This window comes from Pan troglodytes, chromosome 13, assembly GCF_028858775.2.
Source record: "Pan troglodytes isolate AG18354 chromosome 13, NHGRI_mPanTro3-v2.0_pri, whole genome shotgun sequence".
Taxonomy (NCBI): domain Eukaryota; kingdom Metazoa; phylum Chordata; class Mammalia; order Primates; family Hominidae; genus Pan; species Pan troglodytes.
Genome location: NC_072411.2, coordinates 31,138,349 through 31,159,150, shown reverse-complemented (window position 1 = coordinate 31,159,150; position 20,802 = coordinate 31,138,349). Strand labels below are relative to the sequence as shown.

Here is a 20,802-nt window from a genome sequence, read left to right as displayed (position 1 = left end):
GTCAGTAAGTCGTTAGAGCAGAGTTTTCTCAATTAGAATTGTAGCAAATTCTAAACCGTTTTTTGTCAATTGATGCTGTATTATGGACTATCCAGTGTGTCTCTTTAGTATGTAGAGCTTTGGCATAATCAGAATGGCAGTTTTAAACACTAAAAACCATGGAGTTATTAAGAATACAGATAGGAATTCTGTTAATTTAGTTTCAGTAGTCCTATGAACTGATGATTTAGTTAATCTGGGAAAATTAAATACAAATAGATTTTAAATAAATGTTGGAAAATTTTTTCAAATGGGCAGTATGAGTTTTAATAGCAATTTTTGTTGTATGTTGGAGGTTGAACTTTTGGTAAAACATGAAACTAAAGAAATACTTTACATGCAGATTCTTGCTTTATACACAATTTATCTTAGGGTTGAGGATATAGAGACAAAAGATACAGCCCCTGCCCTCAAGGAGCTCTTTGTTTAGATGGGAAAAATATTACCATCCAATAACACCATGCCAAATGCTGAGTTAGAAGCAAAGAGCCTTGGAAGCAGTAAATGTTTCAAGTGAGTTTTTGAGGTGATTAGAGTTACTGTGGTGAGGCAGAGAAGGGGTGTTTCCAAGGGAAGGAGCAGCATGTGGGAAAGCACAGAAGGGTGAGAAGGAAGCGACTGCATTTTATTTACTTTCTATGCGTGTAAGTCCATAAGATCTTATATAAAGTTTCCACTTGGGTTGAGGAATATGTCCTTTTTTGAATTACATAGGTTTTTGCTTTATATTGTTTTACAGCATGGCCTCACACCACTGCTACTTGGTGTACATGAGCAAAAACAGCAAGTGGTGAAATTTTTAATCAAGAAAAAAGCGAATTTAAATGCGCTGGATAGATATGGAAGGTATAGTTCTTTCTTTTAATCTGTGTTCTAGATGGATAGCAGTCACTCAAGTCATAAATATTAAATTTATAAGATTAATGTATACTTACTGGGATGTAGTGATCAGTATCAACACAAATCAGTTAGGCAGAAAAACAATTACTTGGACTGGGCAACATAAAGAACAGTTTTAGTAGGATTCGTCTTCTCATTATATTGACTGATGTTATTTGTTATGTGACATTTTTGGTTATATGATCTTATGTTAGCTAAAGGCATTTCATATTAATTTTATGAAGTTTGAACTTTAACTTTTAGTTTACTTTATGACTCAGTATTGAACTTCTTAACCCTTTCTAATAGTTTTTAACCTCTGTGTCTTCATGCTTTTCCACTAAATATGCTGTATTAAACATAAATAGGGGTTGAAAATCCTTTTGTCTTTTCTATGACTCTGCTTTGAGTTGCTTTCTTTGAAGAATATTAATGTTAGCTTATCCCTACATGACAATTAATTGCTGTTCCCACATACTGTGGGTTCAACAGCTTTTTTCCTTTTTTATTTCCAGTGTATTTTGGTGTTTTTAGTTTTAATTGGTATGGAGAGAGGGAGTGAAGATAGTTTTAAGTGGATACACTTTTCCTTTAATGAAGGCAAGATGTAGGTGGGTGATAAAGAGAAAAGAGCTAGGCTTTGGATTCACACAAGACTGGGTTAATTCCTAACTTTCTTACTTGCTAGGTGTGTGACCTTGGGGATGTTATTTACCACCAAATGTGTTGTCATATATGAAAAGTAGGAGAATATATCCTTCAAAGTTGGCTGTGCATAAGTAAGAAAGATAAATGTAGGATTTAATTCAGTGCCTAACACATGGTGATTGGCACCATTAACTGAAACTCCTATGACTACTATTCTTACCATTGTTATTATTACTGCTTTCAGCATGCAGAGAGCTCTTATTTCTCTTACCCCCTAGCTGATTTTGTATTACAGCATATCAGTCTAGGGAAGCTGTGACGAACTCTTCACTTAAATCTTTGTCCACTTCAGATAAGTGGCCCTAACATTGTTTCTTGCCCATCAAAGGATGTTAAATTAGTAGCTTCTGCTATGCAATACCCCACTGAGATAAGAGGGTTTTTTTTTGTCCCTTCCTTTTAACCTTTGTGGTATTTTACAAAGATGAACACTTGAGCACTCAAGATGCTTATGTCTTTTAGTGCATGTAAATGTTTGATTCTGCACAGACAGGCAAGATGTTACATTGGTAAAGTATATCAAATTAGCTTTAAAAATAACTTTATTACAGTTCCTATCTCTGTCATTTTAGAACTGCTCTCATACTTGCTGTATGTTGTGGATCAGCAAGTATAGTCAGCCTTCTACTTGAGCAAAATATTGATGTATCTTCTCAAGATCTATCTGGACAGACGGCCAGAGAGTATGCTGTTTCTAGTCATCATCATGTGTAAGTGTTTACATTAAAAGGCTAGTTAATGCTGAATTGAGGTTTAAAATAATTATAACAGTTGCATCTTACATATCAGGTGAGATGTCATAGTTTGGTTCAGGTAGTTTTCGCGTGGCAGTGAGTTAGTCCCCTGCATCAGCCAGAAATCAGACAAAAAGCAAGACAAGTTAGAAGTACCAATGGGTGCGGGATTCTTTATCTCAGGACTTTCAAGATCTTTATCCTTAGAGATCCCAGCATTGTTCATTTGATCCAAGTGTAACACCTATGCATGGGATAAAAAATAGTGTCACATCTTTAATTTTTCTGATTAGTTATTTGGGTCTTGAAATGTCCAGTTTAGCGGAAAGTCTTGTACTGTCTTCTGGGGACTATGTCCTACATACTCCTTGAATTTTTCAAGAACCGAAGGGGTTCACTAAATCCAAGGAAGACAGTCCCTTTTATCAAGTCAGAAGGAGGAGAAAAAAAGACATTGCAATCATTCTGTTGTTTCCGTTGATTCTGTTGCTGCTTTGTGGCCACTCAAACTGGTCCTGCTGCCTTAAGATGAATTAGTAGATTCAGACCCCTCAAGTCTTCATGGCGATTCATACAGTGACTTTGATGTTTTTTAATTCCCATACTTATGCTTATATGCTCAGCCATTGTTCCCAGAGCACCAGCCCCCTGCTCTGGCCGCTGGGCATCCTGACTTTATCTGCACACAAAGTGAGCAAATTGACCCTTCCCCACATATTCAGAACCTAATGTGGAACCCACATCTTAGCCAGGAATTAGCTGAGACCTTCATGGTAAGAGATCCTTTGAGGCTGTTGGTCTTTTCTCTGGCAGATGTTAGGTGGGCTTGTTCTAAAGGGTGAGAGGGGTTCAAATAATGTGGCAGAAAGAGATCAGTGTTTGTTTCCTCTTTGCTACCAGATCTGTACTGTGAGGCACCTTTATATCCTGTATAGAACGTTGGGCAGTAGAAAGTCCCATATGAACCTTGCCCTGAGCAGTGGCTCCCAGCTGTGGTTGGCCCCTTGAGTGATCTGATTTACATGATGATGAAAATTGTCCAAGCTACTTCCATCTCTAGCTCAAGATTTTAAAATATTTTCAAATTCTAGCTCACAGGAAGCCATTGAAGAGAATTCTCAGAATCTCAAGTAGGTTAGTTGGACTTAACAGAGCCAAGCCTTGTCCATGACTCATCACTAATCATGTGTAAAAGTAGGGCTTTGTGCTTGCTTCGGCGGCACATATCCTAAAATTGGAACAATACGGGGAAAGTTAGCATGGCTTCTGCATAAGTAGGCAGCACAAATCTTTGAAGCATTCCATATTTTGTGCAGTCACTGGAAGGTCATTTGACTATTTGCTGACTAGCTCTAAGGAAATAGTGTGAATCAAAGCAAAATGGGTGCCAGCAAAATATTGAAATTGTGATTTGTGCTGCAAAAATAGTCATGTAAGATGGTCTATGAGATGACTTAGACCTGAATAACATGTTCGGTGCAAAATATATTGTTAGTATGTATGTCGAAAATGACAGAATGTCAGCTTGCTACTTCTCCGTGGAAACTAAAAAAAAATAAAAGTAGACTTTTGGTCTCCCATGTCAGCTGGAATTGAACATCAATATAAAGCATTATCCTAACAGACATCTACTGGCTGAGAGTTTGAGTCTGTAGAGAAGGATCGTTGGTCCAAGTCAGGTCTTAACATCCATTGGTTTTTCTGCCCTTGGCATGATTGATCAACTCCATAATAGTGGACAATCACATTATCTACTTTAATGAGATATTTATGAATAAATTTAGTTATAAACTATGACATAGTTGAGATGCCCTGAATTATAAGCCATAAAGAGTAGGACAACTGAGAAGCAAAATTAGGACTTAATAACATTTTCTGAAAACTACAACGTTTGCATATTAGAACCTATGAACAAAATACGCATTGGGTTTTATTTGGGATTCTAAGATAATTTCAGTCATAAAGTTTAGGAACAGATTATTCCATTGCTTTACTATTTCTCTGAGCATTTAAAAAATGTTATCTCGTTAAATCTTTATAACAACCTAGTGAAATAAGGCAGCAAAGTCCTCACTTTGTTGAAGAAGACATTGAGCCTAAGAGAAGCAAGTTGTCCAAGAACAAATAGCTGTTCATTATGGAGCTAGGACTTATGCAGAGTGGGGACACTTTCTAGTATGTCATGCTTATGCTACCTAATTTACTGGGTCACAGTGCCCTCGATTTATGAGTATTTCACCTTACATTTTTTTCTTCTTTAATTAGAAGCTTAAAGAGAAGTTTGTAGAATGTACTCATAAGTGGATGGGATAATACTATTAAGTTCTGATATTCTGATATTTTTTGAAATACTCTTAATAATTCTACATTTGGTAAGTATTTTTTTATATCAGTATTAAAATAGTAATTTGGTTTATTACATTTTTATACATAGAATTTGCCAGTTACTTTCTGACTACAAAGAAAAACAGATGCTAAAAATCTCTTCTGAAAACAGCAATCCAGGTAAGACTTGTGATAGTGAATTACTTTAGTCAGTTGTCCCCAACCTTTTTGACACCAGGGACTGGTTTTGTGGAAGACAATTTTTCCATGGGCTGGGGGAAGGTGGGAATGGTTTCAGGATTATTCAATCATGTTACATTTATTGTGCTACTTTATATTATTATCACATTGTAATATATAATGAAATAATTATACAACTTACCGTAATGTAGAATCCGTGGAAGCTCTGAACTTATTTTTCTGCAACTGGATGGTCTCATCTGGGGGCAAAGTGAGACAGTGACAGATCATCAGGCATTAGATTCTCATACGAAGCACACAACCTAGATCCCTCAGATGGGCAGTTCACAACAGGGTTCATGCTCCAATGAGTATCTAATGCTATCACTGATCTGACTGGAGGCAGAGTACAGGCGGTAATATGAGCCATAGGGAGTGGCTGTAAATACAGATGAAGCTTCCCTGGCTTGCCTGCTGCTCACCTCCTCCTGTGTGGTGTGGTTCATAATAGTCCATGGACTGGTATGAGTGTGTGGCCTGGGAGTTGAGGACCCCTGCTCTGTGTGGTCCTACCATAGATAAAAAAGTAAAAGTAAGGAATTTTTGATCACAAAAGAACACTGAAGCACAAGTCATGTTACATATGCTTGTCCCAATAAGGTCTCACTATTATTGACTTCATTCCTCCTCATTTGAAGTTGGAAAGAGATATATTTACTTTGTTGGAACAAGATGTGTTCTTCTACCTGCTGGTTAATTGTCATCATAACAGTAATTTTGTTAGAACAAGATGCTCTGCTACCATTTGCCAAAAGATTGTCATAATAAATATACAAATTGCCCAACTCTAGGCTCAGCAGATTATAATAAAATCAGAAAAACGTTTCACACTAACAAAAATGCTAGTATGCTACCTGGTTGTGGACACCTAATACATTATATAGTCCAAACTGTATGAGGACACCTTTAATTTAGCCATCTATTTATCAAAGAGCTTTTGTAAGTTAGGTTTTATAAGTTGCAGGAGACAAAGATGGAATAGAGGTAGTTTTATTATGAGAGGTGCTCATAATAGAGCTGTCTCCATTTCATTTCTGTGCTTTTTCAACAGAATTTACAAAGAAAACATTTCTATTTATGTTTTCACTTGTCCACTTAACATATAACTATCAAATGTCTTTTAGATAGTAACCATTTTTCTAATGCTATAGACCACAAACAATTAAAAATACAGACAGGAGCTTTTTGTTATCATTGTCATTTTCATTATTTTACTGCTTTATTCAGTGCTTACTGTGTGCTAGATGCCCACTGGAAGCTTATAATTATGATTTATTATATATTGATTATGTGCCAGACATATGAGGAATGAAAGTTTTGGAAAAAAGTAGGTGTGATTTAAGGTAAGCATGCAGAGAGAGAAGAATTTTTCTAGGTAAAGAAGCAGAAGAAGAATGTTTGGCAGAAGGAACATGCAGCGAGGTCGTGTGTTTGCCAGAAGGAACATCTAATGAGATTGCCTGTTGGGGAGGAAGAGCAGCAAGTGCAAAAGACAAGATGCTTGAGTGAACATGGCAGGGTTTCTGAGCAGTTCACTTTTCCTAGTACCAAAAGTGTGTGATACGAGAGGTTGGGAATGAGGTGAATACTTAGCTAAGGCAAGTTTATGATAGACTTTTTAATACTATAGAGATGAGTAGGTCTTATCCTGTGTGCCATGGGAAATTTACTGGGTAGAATGCTTTGGACTGCAAATACTAGATGAGCAGTGGCTAAAACAGTAGGAACTAGAGTTGTTTTGGTTGTTCATTGATATCCTAGGATCCCATTTTTCCCTCTTTCAGCTGTGCTGTTGACAGTGTTTTATTCACGTCTCCTTTCATGGTTGGCTAATCCGCAGCAGCTCCAAACATCTTGTTCTCACAACACAACATCGCAAGGGCTGCTTTTCTTCACATGTGTCTTTTAAACAGGGAGAAAACTTAGAAGCATGCAAGGGGCATCCTGTAACATTTCACTGGCTGGGTCACACCACATGCTTATTCCCAAACCAGGCACTGGGAAGGTAAATACCTGATTAGCTTAGAATAAACATTTCTGTTTCTGAGGCTGAGGAGGGGGATTGGGATAATAAATATCCCAATAGACTTGGATTTCTTCTTCAAGAAAGAATAAGGAATGGCTATTGATAGGGAGCCAACAATGTGTGCTGGAGGGGCTCATTGGAGAAATTTGAGCAGGGGAGTCACAAGATTAGATTTGAGTATTAAGGCATTCTGGTTATGGTGTAAAACGGGTTAGCAAGCTTTTTCTGTAAATGGCCAGGTGGGAAATATTTTAGACTATGTGGTCTCTGTCATATCTACTTAACCCTGCTGTTGTCTGCTGTTATAGTGTGAAAGCCACCATGATTGTATGTAAGCAAACAGGCATGACTGAGCTCCTATAAAACTTTATTTACAAAACCATAATGCAGATTGGATTTGGCCTGTTGCCTATAGTTTGCTGGGATTGATGGAAGGTTCTTTACCATGTAAAGAAACCAGGAGACAAAGGAAGTTTTTGCAGTAGTCAGCTATAGTTTCCTTGTCATACATCCTTGGAGTAGCATCAATGTATTACAAGGTTTTCACCCGTCCTTAGTGAAATACATAAAGTTAGGAATCTCAACTACTTGTTTTAATATGTTGGCCTTTGTTTTTTTGGTGTTATGCTTTTTTCATTTGTTTTGCTTAATTTTTTTTCATGTAAGAAATAACATTAATAGTTGGCAGGCTTTTTTAAAAATAAAAGCCATTTTGTAAATGTTTGTGTTCCCAGTGGCCGTGGGAATATAAAGCAGAGGCAGAAGAGAGGTATCGTCAATATGATTTAGTGATAATTGAATGAGAAAGGCTTGGGGGACAGAGAGAAATGTCAGATAATTTACAGGTTTCCAGGTTGTACAGTAGTATTTAACCTGGATGTGAGGACGAAGGAGGAAATTTTCTGGTGAATACCAAAGAGCAAAGAGCAGCAGGTCAGCAGGAATGACTAATGTTTTTCTATGCACGTTTAATGGAAAATTCATGTAGGATATTTTGAGTAGGTAATTGGATAACCAGCATTTATAACTCACATCCTACTAGTTTGACTCTCACTAATAAGACTTGTCAAAGATCCAAGAATCTGGAAGTTGATGATAAATGTCCATGTGTATCACCATCAATGATCAGAAGTTAGCATCCACAGACATAGAATGGGACAGATGAACTTAATGGATAAAGATGAATATCGGAGTTGTTCCTTTTAGGGAATGATACTCTCCATGACCTGTGTGAGTCACAGCTGCCAGAAAAGAGCGAGCAAGGAGCATATGAAGGCAGCACAGCAAATTCAGTCCTAGAGTGCCCTGCTTGACTTCATGTCATAGTTCTGACTTCTAAATAATCATTTTCGGCAAAATACACTTTGATTTTTTCCCCGCTTGCAGCCTGCAACCAAACAGAATCCCTTTAGCAGGGCATTTTTGTGTTCTTTCTTTAAACAAAGCAATATAGAAATAACAAAATGAAAAAAGAGAAAGAGTGTTTTTTGTATAGGCTAGTATTTAACATAAACTTGAGAGTGAGTACCAGGATTATAGTTAGAATTTACGGACTGGGTAGGAAGACTGGATAGAAATCTAAAGATTGCTGACTCAAACACAATGTGGTTTCTTTGCTTTATTGTCACAGCTCTAAATTCACAATTATTAGTTAAATTCATAGGCACTATAACTTTAGAAAGCACCTTCCCAAACCAAGTATTAAGTGATTTATTATAATTTCTCTGACTTCTTATAGAATTGACTTTCCAAGTGTTCATGAGAATTACTGAGAATTTGCTACATAGTATCATCTCAGCTGTGTCCACATGAGCTATCTGTCACCTTGTCTTAATGAATAATGGTTCACTAGGAATATTGGTTTTGGCATTTAAAGTGATCTATATCTAAATGCAGATAGGATCAGGGACCACTCTTGAACATTAATGTCCAGGCATCTTAAAATTACACATAAGGCTTTCATAATCTGACTTCTGCCCCACTCTCCATCTTTAGGCCTTTTCCCTGTGTGCCCTTTCTCTGGCATTACTGAGTTGCTGGCAATGCCCTACTCACTCATCCTTCTATTGTAGGCAAATACTTTCACTCTTTCAGGCCTCGCTCCCGCTCTTGCTGCTGCGTGGCATGCCGTCACCCTTTCCTGCCCTCTACCACTTTTAATCTGGCTAGTCTCAATATTTAAGTCTCTGCTTGGGCATGTTTTCTAGAAAAGTCATCCCTGACATGCTTTATTTTAATTCTTTTTAAACCCTAATGCCTAGCATGTATTTAGCAGGACTCAATAAGAAATTTCTGAGTAAAATGTGAGTAAGATGATGCGCAAGACTGTCCTCTGCAGTCTTGGAGCAGACGGGACAGTCATGTGGAGGAATAATGTACAGTTCAGGTGGTAAAGATGCAGTAGAAAAATCAGTGAAGTACTAAGGCAGCCTCAAAGAAGGAGGTACCTGTTTATCTGGGGAAAGACATGCAGAATCAAGGAAGACGTTCTCATAGCATTGTTTTAAAAGATAAAAATAAGGACAAGTGTGGTGGCTCACACCTCTAATCCCAGCATTTTGGGAGGCTGAAGCAGGCAGATCACAAGGTCAAAAGATCAGGACCATCATGGCCAATGGTGAAACCCTGTCTCTACTAAAAACACGAAAATTAGCTGGGCATGATGGTACGTGCCTGTAATCCCAGCTTGTCCGGAGACTGAGACAGGAGGATCACTTGAACCAGGGAGTGTCAGAGGTTGCAGTGAGCTGAGATTGCGCCACTGCACTCCAGCCTGGTGACAGAGCAAGACCCTGGCTCAAAAAAAAAAAAAAAAAAAAGAAAGAAAATGAAAATAAATATGTCAGAATAGTGGAGGGAAACATTTTAGATATTGGGAAGACATTGTACACTAATAAAGGTGTCAGTAGTAATTTTTGAAATCATTTGTAAGGTACTATTGTTGCAGAAAACAGGAGGCAGGAGAGACCAAGTGGGTGAAACAGGAGGATTTCATTTTGGTTCGCACCAGCTCAGCGGATTTGCATCCGAAAGCTGAGCCCTGAACAAAGACAGGGCTTGGCTTATGTAGGCAAGCTTACAGAAGCAGAACAAAGGCAGTTAATCATATAGTGACAGTTTTGCAACCTCAGCATAGCTTATGACCTTGCAGCTGCATTGAAGGACAACAGGAACTTGCAAATAATATGCATTTGTAAAAACAGCTCTGAATGAATGCTGAGGGGAAGGGGAGACAGTAAAGGATTTTGTTTTCTTAACCTTGCTCTGGGATGTCTGGAGCCCATACCTGTGGGCTCTGGCTTCTCAGGCAGGGTCACCACGACCTTTCCTGGGCCCTGCTTGTTACTATCCTTAGAGTCAGACTAGCTAAGTGCGGGAAAACTTGTTTCTCTTTAAAACTAAATTTCCTTTTCTTTACATTTACTGCTTCACTATTAGGAAGTGGAGAACAACATACTGTGTTACCTTATATGCTTCTACTGTATTTTAAAGTTGTGTTTCTGGTGGTTTTGTTCATTTATGTTGGGTGGATGAATTTGTGAGTGAATGACATCAGGTGTCTCCCCAAGTGGTTTGTTGAAGTTTGGGAGAATTATTTCCTAAATAACTATTTCATGAAAAACTAAACACTCAATTTATGAAATAAAATGTTGTCTTAAATCTATTTTTATAAAGGCAATAGTTTTTAACTGTTCTAAGTGGTTCATTTTAACTGAATATATGGATTTCTCAACAGAACAAGACTTAAAGCTGACATCAGAGGAAGAGTCACAAAGGTTCAAAGGCAGTGAAAATAGCCAGCCAGAGGCATGGAAAATTTTAAATTTAAATTTTTGATTTAATGTTGTTTTCTTTGCTTTAATAATATTAGATAGTCCAAATGAAATTACCTTTCAGACTAGGTTTTGAGAATCAATAGATTTTTTAAAGAATTTTTAAATAGATTGTTAAAATTTATTTTAATAAATTCAGTAATCTCAACAGAAGAATGGATTCTAATTTAACATTTGATATTTAACTTAAAAAACATAACCACTATAAAACTTAAAATACTCTTATAATATTTTTATTTAAAATACTCTCATCTGCCTTTTTGATTAGCTTATAGCTAATCTTTCCTTTTGGAATAGAGGCAAAAACAAATTTCAGAACTTTGTTCTTTTATTTTTACAACACCCGAACATGATGAAGAAGGTACATCAATTATTGGATTATGTTATTAAGCAATAGAATTATGAACAATGTAACTCTGATGGTCCCTGAGCTGGATTCATGGTTAAGGAGTAATCATGGCCAGTGATTGAAAATCTGCAGTTTTATATTGTCAGTCACTGATACCAAGGTTAAAAATATATTCTGCCTTATGGTCTCTCGTTGACCTCAGCGTTTCTGTTCAGGGAGGGAACCAGGTCGTAAAAGCAACACAGCTGCCTATTACAAGAATCATATCTTGCAGAATGGAACCTTTTGGTGTTAGTGTACAAACACAATAACATTCTAATTTATTTCAGTTGCAGAAAATTAGTACATATTATTAAACAATCTTTATCCACTGTAATTAGTACACATTAGAATATATTAGAACTGGACTTAAGCAGATAATCTGGATACATAACACTATCATATGACAGTATATAATCTCAATTAAAATTTGAGAATTTGCATCTCTTTCTGTTTGGTGTTGATTTCAGCTCCTAATAATTTAAATGGTGCCTACAATCCAGTTAGGAATCTTTTAGAAAAGCACTTCAGTGCACTGTAGGGGCTCACTAGTTAGGGTTTCATGAGGTAAACTCTTTTCAAGTGAGGAAGGTTTTGGAACACTATAAATCATCTGCTGATTCATTTTTGGTAGATTTAACACATAACAAATTAAGTTTAGTCCAAACAAATGGTGACCAAGTTAAGTTTGCTGGTTCACGTTTTTTTTCTTCCTTGGGCTAAGGTGAATTATTTTTCACATGTTAGTCAGAAGCCAGTAATGTGGCAGTAGCTAAACATAGATTAAAAAGTTAATTCTTAATTTTAATTATTTATTTAACAGTTAAATTTTAATTTTAATTATTTTCTAATTTTTCATCGTCCATACTTGATTAGTTAAGAATAAAATTTTTTTAAAACATGCACTCCAAAAGAGGAGACATCACAGAAACACAACAAGCAAATTAACCTTTTGTTTTTGCCTCTGCAGAAAATGTCTCAAGAACCAGAAATAAATAAGGATGGTGATAGAGAGGTATACCTTCATATTCAAATGTTTCTGTTGAATTAGATTTTTACATTATGTTGTTTAACAAAATGTAGTAAGTGTAGGCATACATGATCCTATCATGTAAGTAGCATAAATCATCAGTGAAAAAGTTAATATTTAACTCAGAAAGAATTCTGTACATTGAGTTTTCAAGAGATACAAACCCTAGAGATATTCTTTGATTATTATGGAACAATCCTGAATGGTGCTATAAAATGCTAGGTAATGCCACTTTAGGAGCTTTGGACCAATCATTTTATCTTTCTTGGTTTTAGTCTGATTATCAATAGATAATGTGGCTAAAGAAGATAGCTTCTTATTCTGTGTATCTTCCAGCTAGAAAATTGTATGGCTATTCAATGTGAAATTTGGGGAGCATCTCATTTTCTGGAATTCCATGCTTGCACGTCAGCAGTTTCACTCTGCTTCTTGTGTTGTGGCAAACTTTGGCTCCCATTTTCAGTGAGCACCATCATGTTTTTGATATCCCAGCAACCAAATGAAAAAAGAATGCTCAAAGGCAGTGGGGGAGAAGAATATCTTAGCGCAGAAAAGGGCAAACTTCCTTTCTATTCCTGAAGCCACACAGTGTGTCATCCTCTAAATCTGACTGTTTAATGTAAAATCTAGGTGGTAAAGACAGAAGACACATTTTGCATCTTTGTCTTTTTATTTGTGTGTTCCCATGAGTCAAATGGGGTAAATACATATATAAGATTCTGAAGAGTGATTGAGAATAAAAGCACAAAACGAAGGAGGGCCCTTTTTGAATTTTGGAAAATTCTGTTTCATTCATTGAAACAGAAATGAAGCAAACTTTACAAAAATTTCTGTGATATATTAATGATATGATAATTACATCTTAAAGTTATATGATAATATTTCTATATATATGATCAAATTTAAGTGTGAAATATTTTTAATGACTAAAATAATGACAAACTGAGTCAATTGATAGAATCAATTAAAAAGGTTCTTTTTATTCAATAAAGTGATAACTATCCTTAATATCCCACTCAAGGTTGAAGAAGAAATGAAGAAGCATGAAAGTAATAATGTGGGATTACTAGAAAACCTGACTAATGGTGCCACTGCTGGCAATGGTGATGATGGATTAATTCCTCAAAGGAAGAGCAGAACACCTGAAAATCAGCAATTTCCTGACAACGAAAGTGAAGAGTATCACAGGTAAGCCTATGGCAACATTGAACAGGAGATAACTATGTGCTGTCAAACTAACCCTAATTTGGGCTAATATTCATGATGAACAAATTTTATAGTTTTACTAGGATATTCAGCCTTGCCCGTTAATCAGAAAAATGAAAATCAGCGAACAATGAGTTACCATTTTTCTAGTCATTAATTTATTTGAAAAATAACCAGTATTGGCAAATGTGAGGGAAAAGGCATTTTCTTTTTAGTGAACTTTTCTTTTAGTTTCAGGGGTACATGTGCAGGGTTATTATATAGGTAAAGTGTATCATGGAGATTTGGACTGCAGATTATTTCATCAGCCACATAATAAGCAAAACACCAAAAGTTAGTTTTTTGGTCATCTCCCCCCTGCGACGCTCCACCTTCAAGTAGACCCTGGTGCCTGTTATTCTCCTCTTTGTGTCCATGAGTTCTCATTATTTAGTTCCCACTAATGAGTAAGAACATGTGGCATTTGGTTTTCTGTTCCTGCATTAGTTTGCTTAGGATAATGGCCTCCAGCTCCATCTGTGTTGCTGCAAAAGAAATGGTTTCATTGTAAAAGACATTTCATACACTGGTGGTAAATACATTTTGAACATTAATTTAGTAGCATATTCACAAACACATGTATAACAATAAGGATATATAATATATGTAAAGGATATTTGTGTAGATTTGTTACATATATACTTATGTATAGGGACATTTATTACGGCATTATTATATCAAAAAGATGGATCCTTATCAATAGGAAATTATCATTATCAAAAGTAAATCATTACCAATAGGAAATAGCTCAATTTTCATACCCAGAAATTAACGTAGTATGCAACCATTTTTTACAAGTGAGGTTAGATCTAGAGTATACTGATTATTTCACAATTAAAGTGTATTTAAAGCATTAGTGATGACATCTTAAGAGTTCTTGTTAAAATTCTTGTAATATTTCCTGTGTTGCAAATGGAAGCTACATGCTACATTGACGCTGTACCTTGTTAGCAACAAGATTGCTAGTTATTAAATTTTTATTGTCAGTGACTGAGTGCTGAAATATTGGACCCTCAATCTGAATATTGCCAAGGGATTGTACATGGGGATCTGTATTTAATATAAACGTTTCAGTATATTGGGTAAAACTTTTATTAAAATATATCAAAGGATCTTTCATCTGCTAAACCAGGAGTTGGCCAGCTTTTTCTGCAAAGAGCCAGTTAGTAAATATTTTAGGCTTTGTGGACTATATAAATTAATTTTTTTGAGACAGGGTCTCACTCTGTTTCCCAGGCTGGAGTGCAGTTGTGTGATCATGGCTCACTGCAGTCTTGACTTTCTGAGCTCTAGTGATCCTCCCACCTCAGCCTCTCTACTAGTTGGGACCACAGGTGTGCAACATCACACCCAGCTAACTGACACTATGGACTGTAAAGTGAATAAGCATGGCTGTGTTCCAAAATACTTGACTTACAAAAACAGGCAGTGGGCTGGATTTGGCCCCAGCTGCTAATTTGCTGACCCTTGTGCTAAAAGGAAGGTGCTGCAAGTGAAGTGACTCTTATTTGTAAAAGTGCCCTGCATGTGTGAAATTATCCTTCCTTTGAAAAAAGAATATATTTCAGTATTCACCTCACCATATTTCTCCACAGTGACTTCATATAATTTTAAAAATTTCATTTATAAAATAAGATTATTTTCTGCATTTCTCCCACTTTATTCCTGTTAATAGAACCCAGTATTTTGCTGTGATCAATTACTTTGTATATTTGATGAGTATCAGTTTTCCTAGAATTGGCTGATTTTATCAAGCAAGAAATACTCTCCTTGAAACTTTTAGTATTTCTTGGTCTTTATGTATAAGCATGAATAAAATGATAATCAGCTTATGTGTAATCTAGAAATGTTCAAGGCGACTTTTAGTTCTATAGTTTTAAGAATTTAACACCTCAGTCTGGCATTTTTAATGCCACATGTGTATAATTTTTATAACCTTTAAAATATATAATTGTTATATAAAATTTGAAAACTACACCTGTTATATAAAACTTGAAACTATTTGTCTATTACTTTTCCATGACTGTGGAAGAAAATTACAACATTCTCAGTCATGACTCCTAAGCATGATGTCCTTAAAAGAACTGTCCACACTCACGAACTCAAATTTTCTTTTCATTCACTCTTAATCTCACACCGGCGTCTTCAATTTCAGCAGTCCTCCAACATTGTTTTTCCTCAAGATTATCACAATTTTTTTTCTGTAAATTATGCATTTTTTCTTACACCTCATTTTATTTAATCTGTCAGCAATATTTGAGCCAGTGGAGGGCGTCTCCTCCCTAATGGCGTCTTCAGTTGGCTTTCAGGACCTCACTCCCTCAAGCTTTTCCTCCTGCATTTCTAGTCCATTCATCATGGTCTGTTTTGCTTGCTCCTCCTCATCTTTCTCCTTTTGGACATTGTTGTTTCCCAGGGCTCAGTCCTCAATCTTCTTTCTCCTGACTTTTTCTTTTTCTTTTTTTGAGACGGAGTTTGACTCTGTCCCCCAGGCTGGAGTTCAGTGGTGTGATCTCAGCTCACTACAACTTCTGCCTCTTGGGTTTAAGTGATTCTCCTGCCTCAGCCTCCTGAGTAGCTGGCATTACAGGTGTGTGCCACCATGCCTGGCTAATTTTTGTATTTTTAGTAGAGACAGCATTTCCCCATGTTGGCCAGCCTGGTCTCAAACTCCTGACCTCAGGTGATCTGTCTGCCTTGGCCTCACAAAGTGTTGGGATTACAGGTGTGAGCCACTGCACCCGGCCCCTCATGACTTTTTCTATTGTGTATATACTAGTGATTTCCAAATGTATGTCTCCAGCTCAGATCTCTCTCCTTAATTCCAGATTTCTATATCAGCCTGCCTACTTGACGTCTCTATTTGGTTAGTTATTGGGTATCACACACTTGTCAGATCCAAAATTGGGCTACTGATGTCCTTCCTGAAATCTACACCTCATGTAGTCTTTCCTACTTTGGTTAAGGGCAACTCTTCCAATTGCTGTGCCAAAAATGTCAGTGTCATTCTTGACTCATCTGTCCCTCTGACACCTCATATCTAATCTTTCAGTAAATCTTGTCAGGTCTACCTGAAGAATATGTCCAGAAGCCAGTCATATCTTGTACATCTGAGCCACTGTCATCTGCAGTCTAGATGAGTGTCATAGACTGGGAATTGATCATCCTGGCTTTTAAAAACTTCCCTTTTCATCAATTCTTAACTCAGTGGATGAATTTAAAACATAAGTCAAATTGTGTCATTCCTCTGCCCCAGCACTTCTGATTGCTTCCTTTTCACTCTGAGTATGGGTCAAAGTTATCTCCCTTGCTCTGCTTCAGCCACACTGAATTCTTGCCATCCCGTATCTACCCCTAGTGCTTAAAGACTCCAGACACACCTCTGTGCTTGGCAGTTCCCTGTGTCTGGGATGCTTTTCCCCCAGATATCCTCCTAGCTTAACTCTTTCCATTCCTTCAGTTCTTTATTTAAAACCGCCTTTCTAAGAAGAAGAAGACAAAGGGTAAAAAGAAACACATTAAGGAACATCCACTTTCTGAGGAAGAACCGTGTACTACCCAGACGCATCATGCTTAAGATGCAATTGGGAGCATACAAGGAATGCTCTCTAAGGTAATCAAGGCAAGGTTCAATGAAACAAAGTGTTTATCATCTCTGACTTCAAACCTATTTGTATCTTGACATCAACGCTGTTAACCTTATGTCATCGTTTCTTAGAGTCTTTGATATACAATTAAAAGGTTTTTTGTATTAGAAAAAAAAAACCCTTTCTCAGCAGGGACTCTTCTGGCCATCTCAACTTTCCCACCACCCTCCCCCTCAAACACATAAACATTTCATTTTCCTGCTTTAGTTTTTCTCCTCTAACATACCGTATATTTTGCCTTATCTGTCTGTTGTTATTATGTGTTTTTCTCACTGTCATGAATAGGGTTTTTATTTTTCACTACCATATCTTCACTGCTTAGAAAAAGGCTTAGCATATTGGATGTAGCTTCCTAATAAATACTTATTAAATAAGTGAATGGAGTTTATCCTGTGTATATTGTTTGATTGATTCTCACTTTAAAAATGTTTGACGTCGGTCGGGCATGGTGTCTCACACCTGTAATCACAGCACTTTGGGAGGCCGAGGCAGGCGGATCACGAGGTCAGGAGATGGAGAACAGTGAAACCCCGTCTCTACTAAAAATACAAAAAAATTAACCGGGTGTGGCAGCATGCGCCTGTAGTCCCAGCTGCTATGGAGGCTGAGGCAGGAGAATGGCATGAACCGGGGAGGCGGAGCTTGCAGTGAGCCGAGATCGTGCCACTGCACTCCAGCCTGGGTGACAGAGCAAGACTCCGTCTCAAAAAAAAAAAAAGTTTGACATGGCTCTTTCTAACAGTTTTGCCTGGTAATTGTCTGCATTTTTAAAATCGTTTTGGCTCTTTGTAATAAGCTACATTCTTTATATTAATTTTTTTATTTAGGGAGAAAAGCCCAATATTGTGGCTATTCACTATTTATTCTTTAATAGTAATCATAATTGTAATTATGGTAAACTGAGTCAGAGGAATTGCAAACTTTACTATTTTATTTTATTTTATTTTTTTGAGATGGAGTCTCGCTGTATCGCCCAGGCTGGAGTGCAGTGGCGCGATCTCAGTTCATTGCAATGTGGGTTCATGCATTTCTCCTGCCTCAGCCTCCCAAGGAGCTGGCCCTTGCATAAGGCGGCCACACAAATTTTTGAAGCATTCTATATTTTGCGCAGTCACTGGAAGGTCATTTGACTGTTTGCTGAGTAGCTTTAAGGAAATGGTGTGAATCAAAGCAGAATGGGTGCCACAAAAACATTGAAATTGTGATTTGCGCAATAAAGATAGTCATGTAAGGTGGTCTGTGAGATGACACCAGAGCCAAATAACGTGTGGGGTGTTGTGTACAAAATATATTGTTAGTATGTATGTTAAAAATTAGAGAATGCCAACTTACAACTTCTTGGTGGAACCTAAACAAAAATAAAAGTAGGGTTTTCGTCTCCCATGTCAGCTGGAGATGAACATGTATATAAAGCATCATCGTAACAAACATCTGGCTGAGAGTTTGAGTCTGTAGAGAAGGATCGTTGGTCCAAGTCAGGTCTTAACATCCGTTGGTTTTTCTGCCCTTGGCGTGATTGATCAACTCCGTAATAGTGGACAATCACATTATCTACTTTAACGAGATATTTATGAAAAAATTTAGTTACAAACTATGACATAGTTGAGATGCCCTGAATTATAAGCCATAAAGAGTAGGATAACTAAGAAGCAAAATTAGGACTTAATAACATTTCCTGAAAACTACAACATTTGCATATTAGAACCTATGAACAAAATTCGCACTGGGTTTTATTTGGGATTCCAAGATAATTTCAGTCATAAAGTTTAGGAACAAATTATTCCATTGTTTTACTATTTCTTTGAGCATTTAAAAAAATGTTATCTTGTTAAATCATTATAACAACCTAGTAAAATAAGGCAGCATAGTCCTCACTTTGTAGAAGAAGACATTGAACCTAAGAGAAGCAGCTTGTTCAAGAGCAAATAGCTGTTCATTATGGAGCTAGGACTTATTTAGAGTTGGGACACTTTCTATTATGTCAGGCTAATGCAAGTTAATTTACTGGGTCACAGTGCCCTCAATTTATGAGTATTTCATCTTACTTTTTTTTCTTCTTTAATTAGAAGGTTCATGAGAAGTTTGTAGAACGTACGCATAAGTGGATGGGATAATACTGTTAAGTTCTGATATTCTGATATTGTTTGAAATACTCTAAGAATTTTACATTTGGTAAGTTTCCAGATCAGTATTTTAAAATAGTAATTTTATTTGTTATATTTTTATACATAGAATTTGTGAATTACTTTCTGACTACAAAGAAAAACAGATGCCAAAATACTCTTCTGAAAACAGCAACCCAGGTAAGACTTGTGATAGTGAATTACTTTAGGTCAGTTGTCCACAATCTTTTTGGCACCAGGGACCGGTTTTGTGGAAGACAATCTTTCCATGGGCTGGGGGAAGGTGGGGATGGTTTCAGGATTGTTCAGTCACATTACACTTATTGTGCTACTTTATATTATTATTACATTGTAATATATAATAAAATAATTATACAACTTACCATAATGTAGAATCAGTGGAAGCTCTGAGCTTATTTTTCTGCAACTAGATGTTCCCTTCTGGGGGCAAAGTGAGACAATGACAGATCATCAGGCATTAGATTCTCATAGGAAGCACACAACCTAGATCCCTCAGATGGGCAGTTCACAACAGGGTTCATGCTCCAATGAGTATCTAATGTTATCACTGATCTGACTGGAGGCAGAGTAGAGGCTGTAATATGAGCCATAAGGAGTGGCTGTAAATACAGATGAAGCTTCCCTGGCTTGCGCACCTCCTCCTGTGTGGCGTGGTTCCTAACAGACCATGGACTGGTACCAGTCTGTGGCCTGGGAGTTGTGGAGCCCTGCTGTGGGAGGTCCTACCATAGATTTAAAAAGTAAAAGTAAAGAATGTTTGTTCACAAAAGAACAGTGAAGCACAGGTCATGTTACATATGCTTGTGCCAACAAGGTCTCACTATTACTGACTTCAGTCCTCCTATTTTGAAGTTGAAAGAGATGCATTTACTTTGTTGGAACAAGAGGTGTTCTTCCACCGGCTGGTTAATTGTCATGATAACAGTAATTTTGTTAGAAGAAGGTGCTCTGCTACCATTTGCCAAAAGATTGTCATAATGTACAATTTGCCCAATGCAAGGGTCGCAGATTATAATAAAAATATAAAAATGTTTCACAGTAACAAAAATGCTAGTATGCTACCTGGATGTGGACACCTAATACATGGTACAATCCAAACTGTATGAGGACACCTTTAATTTAGCTACCTATTTATCAAAGAGCTTCTGTAAGTTAGGTTTTATAAGTTGCAGGAGACAAAGATGGAATAGATGTAGTTTTAATCTTTAAAGTGCTCACAACAGAAGTGTTTGTATTTCATTTCTGTGGTTTTTCAACAGAATTTACAAAGAAAACATTTTTATTTATGTTTTCACTTGTCCACTTAACAAATAACTGTCAAATGTCTTTTAAATACTAAGCCGTTTTTCTAAGGCTACAGAACACAAAAACACAGACAGGAGCTTGTTATTATTATCATTGTCATTTTTATTATTTTGCTGCTTTATTCAGTGCTTACTGTGTGCTAGATGCCCACTGGAATCTTATAATTATTATTTATTATATGTGATATTGATTATGTGCCAGACATATGTGATGAGGAGTGAAAGCTTTAGAAAGAAAGGAGGCAGGATTTAATGTAAGC

General features: G+C 36.8%; 1 protein-coding gene and 1 non-coding gene across 3 annotated transcripts in view; both read left to right on the top strand.

Moving 5' to 3' along the window:
- LOC129143391 (POTE ankyrin domain family member E) overlaps window positions 1-20,802 on the top strand; it is a 55,236-nt gene that overhangs the window by 16,564 nt on the left and 17,870 nt on the right. For both annotated transcript variants that reach the window (XM_054679714.2, XM_054679713.2), the window contains 7 exons: window positions 779-885; window positions 2,199-2,336; window positions 4,795-4,865; window positions 10,688-10,758; window positions 12,143-12,187; window positions 13,224-13,390; window positions 19,327-19,397. In XM_054679714.2, coding sequence (XP_054535689.1) covers window positions 779-885; window positions 2,199-2,336; window positions 4,795-4,865; window positions 10,688-10,758; window positions 12,143-12,187; window positions 13,224-13,390; window positions 19,327-19,397 — 670 coding nt within the window. The remainder of the gene's footprint in view (window positions 1-778; window positions 886-2,198; window positions 2,337-4,794; window positions 4,866-10,687; window positions 10,759-12,142; window positions 12,188-13,223; window positions 13,391-19,326; window positions 19,398-20,802) is intronic.
- LOC129143448 (U6 spliceosomal RNA) lies at window positions 3,565-3,671 on the top strand. Its single transcript, XR_008546894.1, has one exon. It is a non-coding gene; the product is annotated as a U6 spliceosomal RNA (small nuclear RNA).